The sequence below is a fragment of the Dicentrarchus labrax genome, unplaced genomic scaffold (genome assembly GCF_905237075.1).
Source record: "Dicentrarchus labrax unplaced genomic scaffold, dlabrax2021, whole genome shotgun sequence".
Lineage (NCBI taxonomy): Eukaryota > Metazoa > Chordata > Actinopteri > Moronidae > Dicentrarchus > Dicentrarchus labrax.
The window spans coordinates 702501-707500 of NW_026136875.1; the positions used below are offsets into that span (position 1 = coordinate 702501).

The following is a 5000-nucleotide window of genomic DNA, read 5'->3' on the forward strand; positions in this document are numbered from 1 at the left end:
TTTTAGTGAACGTTTACATTCATTGCTGCTTTTTTACATTATAACAACATACAAACTTATCACATTATAACAATAATCTTCTTATTGTAATAACATCATATTTATCTTGTTATAATGTGATGAGTTGTGTGTGTGTACGATGATGCTGCTGTAGATAATACGGAGGCTCAGAGAGAAGCTGTTATCTTCATTACATCTGCAGCTCGACAAAAACAGACACAGCAAACACACACGATGAAAAGGTCAAACCAGCAACATACGAAGAGACAAAGCTTCAGTCTGATGGAATGAGAAAGCACAAACTGTGAGCGTCTACATTTACAGTCTTTTTTCTGTTCCCACAGTCAGTGAATGCAGCAGCAGTGCAGTTGTTGGTTGGAGAGGTCACAATGTCACTTTCAGCTGTCGTTATGACATCAAGTACCATGGACCAGAGTGGATGTGTTGGAATCGAGGAGAAATACCATCAAGAGGCTGCGACAACCCGCTGATCTCCACAGACGGACGTACAGTTACAACCAGAGCTTCCAGCAGGTATCAGTTACTGGGACGACTGGATGAAGGTGATGTTTCTATGACCATCCTGAACCTCACACAGACAGACTCTGGACGCTACGGATGCAGAGTGCAGATACCTGGGGCGTTCAATGACATCAAACATCACTTCGATCTGACCGTTGAGAGAGGTGAGAAACAGAGAGGTAGAGTACGAGTTTGCTCACATTCTGCCTCAGAGTTAGTTAGAGAAGTTAGTAGAAAGGTTCGACATTAACCATCGACATTAAAGTTCATTAATCCAATCGTTACGATAATCTTCTGTAACGTATTCGGGAGAGCTCCAGTTTTATTCTATATCAACTGTCTTTAGCCTGCTGACTAGCTGTTAGCTAACAGTCAGTAGAAGAGTAACGTTCCATAAACAGAAGTTTTATTTATTATCTGTGGCAGCAAACAGTATCATCAGATTATTACACACTGTATGTACGGAGGATGTATAAAGTGTTCTGGTCTATCCTGTACTGGTTCAGTGGTTTCTACTCATTGTTTCAGCTCCACTGACGACATCATCAACACCATCATCATCATCATCATCATCATCAACCAGAGAGACGTCTACAGAGCAAACTGACAATGATACAACAGGTAACCTCACTGTTACAGGTATTAATGGAGGGCCGAGCAACAGGTCCAACAGTGGCTTTCAAACTGGGGTCTGGGGACCAGCGGGGGCCAGCGGGGGGCCTTTAGGGGACCAGCGGGGGACCTGAGGGGGCCGTTAGGGGGCCAGTAGGGGGTTGTAGGGGGCCGTTAGGGGGTTGTAGGGGGTCGCCAGCCTCACTGTTTCTACATAAATAGAAAGAAGAAGAGATTCTTTATCCTCAGATCAGATGTGTTTCGAAACCTGTTTCCTTCATTATGACATCATGCAGCTGACACAGCTGCACTTAAACAATTTCACTTCCTCGTCCTGCAGGTCAGCTGACCTCCACAGAGACGATGCTGACTTCCTCCAGCAGCAGCGGGCAGCTCGAGGTGAGAAACAGTCAATGTGACAGTGTGAAATATTCACGTGCTTCACAGGATTCATCACTTCTCAGAAACTAAATGACATCCATCAATTCCTGATAACAGACACCTCGATGGGCGTTATCCTGTTTATACAATATTCATCATTGACTTTATTAATCATTACTTTATATTTTCATTTGTTTCTCAATCAAAATATAAAGTTTCTTACAAACCATAACTCCGTTTCCCTGGTAACACCTGAGGGTCTGACTAATACCGGGAAGAACCATTACCATCCCATAATGTTCTAATGCAATGGAAACGTTGTTCACTGCTCCAGTAAATAGGACGAACCTTAGAGACGACTCTGCAACAGGAGATATTTCTAGTTCCCTCCACTCAGAGAGCTAACGTTACGTTATGAGACAGAGAGCTAACGTAATGCTATCAGAGAGAGTTATGTGAGGTTTGTTTTAAGGTGAAACCCGTGAGAACAGATGAATGGCGGAGCGCAGTGGCTGATATTGATCAGTGTGTTTTCTGTTAGCAGGGCAGCAGTGTGACTGTGGTTCTGGTGTGCGTTCTGTTCGGGCTGATCGCTCTGGTCACAGCAGGCGCAATCATCATCATCGGTAAGTCAACATGTTCCAGTGAGCGTCCTCACGTCATCAAACCCACAGCACAGAGGATGTTGAACACCAGTGGTCAGTTGGCCGTGACGGAGGTCATGTAAAGCCTTCCCAGACACTCGAGTCCCTAACAAACAAATATTATCCAGTAAATGAAATGTGAAGGTGAATAAATGTTAATGTTATTTCTGGTGTTTTTGTGTCTCTGCAGCCAGAAGATGGAAACAAATCAACAAAATGTAAGTTTCATAATGATTCACTCAGATTGGGAAACACGTTGAACTTCTGCTTTTCTTCATGGAAAATAATAGCAAATACCTTCACCTCTAGCAGCTTGTGACGGTTGTAGTCAATAAAATGTTTCGCAAAAATCGCGACTCAGCAGGGCCGCCATGAGTCAGCAGCTTTACCTCGGGTCGGGAACCTCTCGGGGGGCCTCACCCTGCACTATGTGTTATTGCTGCTTTATCGTAATCTTCCTCCCAGCATCGCTCTCCCACGGTTCCATGTGCTCAGACTGAAACTCACAACCACAAACCTCACAGCAGATTTCTGCCAACGGCGGAGCCCCGAGTCAGAACAGCCGTCACTCAATCAGCGCTCCCACCAGTCGTCACTCCCAACGTCTTCATAAAGGTCATAAACGAACATAATCAGCCCGTTAAATACACGTATCAGTAAACAGAAACCTTCTTTAACGAGCAGCAATGTGTCCAAAGTCTTTGTGTCCTTCCTCTTAACTTTATTGAGATTCTCCAAATAACAAACAGACCTCATTAAATGAACCTAAAGCTGTAACACAAATAGTTCAGAGACTCTGAAGGAAACTTCTCTTTTCCAGTTTATAGCAGTTTGTTTGTTAGACCAATGTTGTAATGAGACATCATAGCCCCGATACACAGTTATTATTCTACAGTTAGAAACCATTCAGCTCCTGTACTTTGAGCTATTCCTTTTATAAAAGCAGGTATTACATTACTCAAGAATTCTCTTTTCCAGTTTGCAAAGTCATTAATAAACGCCACAATGCTCGGAGCAACTTTAAAATATCTGCACACTTTAAACTTTACCTATAATGAAATTATTATTACAAAATTCAACATCTTTGTTTTGCATAAAAACACCAAACTGAACTTTAATAAGTGATAGCTCACTTATCGTGAGCCTTTCTGAAACGGTTACTAAGGTTGGCAACACGTTAAAGACACATTAAAGAGACGTTCATAAAGTGTTTATAAAGTGTTTATAAAGTGTTGCACACAGTGGACGGCATTAACTGAATGAGAAACTGTCCGGCAGCAGCAGGTCGTACTGTTGGTTGAGGTGTCGACGACGTTGCTCCATTTTCTGTGGTGACCCCGTTGTGGTTGCCAATCGTGGTCACTTGCGGCCATTATCTCTCTCTTGTATCACAGCCCCGATCAGATGGTGTCTGTATGGGGCAGAGGTCACTGTAGGTCTGTCATGTTTCTAACTAAAGACGGACAAAGACGGTTTTGGTGAATTATATTTAGTCTCTGTGTTTAACGAGGATCTCTTCGGTAAAATCACTGGTTTTATGAATGGAGTCTGGTGTGAATGGTAGCACTCATTGTTCTGGTGCTCCTCTAGTGGCAGTGAAATTCATATGTTAACCCTTTAAGATTAAAACTGTGCTGTAACTTAACAGGATACAAATTGTTTTGTACATCAGTAGCACAGCAGGGTTAGCTTAGCATCAGAAACGAGCTCAGAACTGGATGATGTCTCACATATAGAACGGGTTCAGATATGAGGTGTAACAGCGATATTCTGGTTTAAGCAGCAGTTAGAGATACATTTGTCAGACAGAGTTTGTGCTAAGCTAGGCTAACCATCCTGAAACTGATATCGTCTTATTTAAGTGTTTACGGTATTCTTAAAGACTTATACAAGAGTTATTTGTCCCAAACCTGCAGCCTTTTATAAACTTAAACTAAAAGCTGAAAGTTCCTGAAAAGCCTGAAGTGTTGGAGCTGAACGCAGCCCGGCCTCCTGCAGGTTTCTGTTAGCAGAAACAGAAAGAGACGAGGCAGCGAGGAGGGAAACCTCTGTGGTTTCCTCTCTGACTGATGTGACATTCAAAGAGCTCGCTGAAGGTCTCCGGACGGAAATGTGAACTGAAGAATCACGTGACCGAAGGACAGGATGCGCTTCATTAATCGGGTCAACCTCAACCTCAAAACCAACTCAGAAAAACTTCCTCAGAAAGACAAAAGAGACAAAATCAGACATAAAAACTAAAAGACAAACACTTTAACACAGAATCCTCAATGGAGTGGGTCAAAGATTATATTTATAATATATTTATTATATTTATTATATTTATGGACGAGGAAACAAATACAGAGAGCTACAATATTCCAGTTATATATTATTATAGTTATATTTTTATTATACTTTATATATTGTACTTTACATATTATATAATTATTATAGTTATATCATTATTATACTTTATATAATTATTATAGTTTATATATTATATCATTATTATAGTTATATCATTATTATACTTTATATAATTATTATAGTTTATATATTATATCATTATTATAGTTATATCTTATTATACTTTATATATTATATCATTATTATAGTTATATTTTTATTATACTTTATATATTATTATACTTTATACTTTATATAATTATTATACCTTATATATTATATAATTATTATAGTTATATCATTATTATACTTTATATAATTATTATACTTTATATTTTATATCTTATTATATTTATGAATTGTGTCTGTCAGCCGTCAGCAGCAGGTCCACAGGTCGGTCCAGTTCAGCTCCACCTCGTCCTCTCTGGAGCTCCACAGACGGTCGGCGGTGGA

At 40.3% G+C, this 5000-nt stretch overlaps 1 protein-coding gene across 3 annotated transcripts in view; it reads left to right on the forward strand.

The window, feature by feature from the left end:
- The window catches only part of LOC127360407 (T-cell immunoglobulin and mucin domain-containing protein 4-like), a 5923-nt gene that overhangs the window by 664 nt on the left and 259 nt on the right, over window positions 1-5000 (forward strand). Inside the window, exons 2-7 of one of the 3 annotated variants that reach the window (XM_051394842.1) lie at window positions 345-701; window positions 1051-1143; window positions 1475-1533; window positions 2057-2141; window positions 2350-2377; window positions 4920-5000. The exon at window positions 4920-5000 is cut by the window's right edge and continues 259 nt beyond it. In XM_051394842.1, coding sequence (XP_051250802.1) covers window positions 345-701; window positions 1051-1143; window positions 1475-1533; window positions 2057-2141; window positions 2350-2377; window positions 4920-5000 — 703 coding nt within the window. The remainder of the gene's footprint in view (window positions 1-344; window positions 702-1050; window positions 1144-1474; window positions 1534-2056; window positions 2142-2349; window positions 2378-4919) is intronic. The other 2 variants (XM_051394843.1, XM_051394844.1) reach the window with 2 other exon arrangements.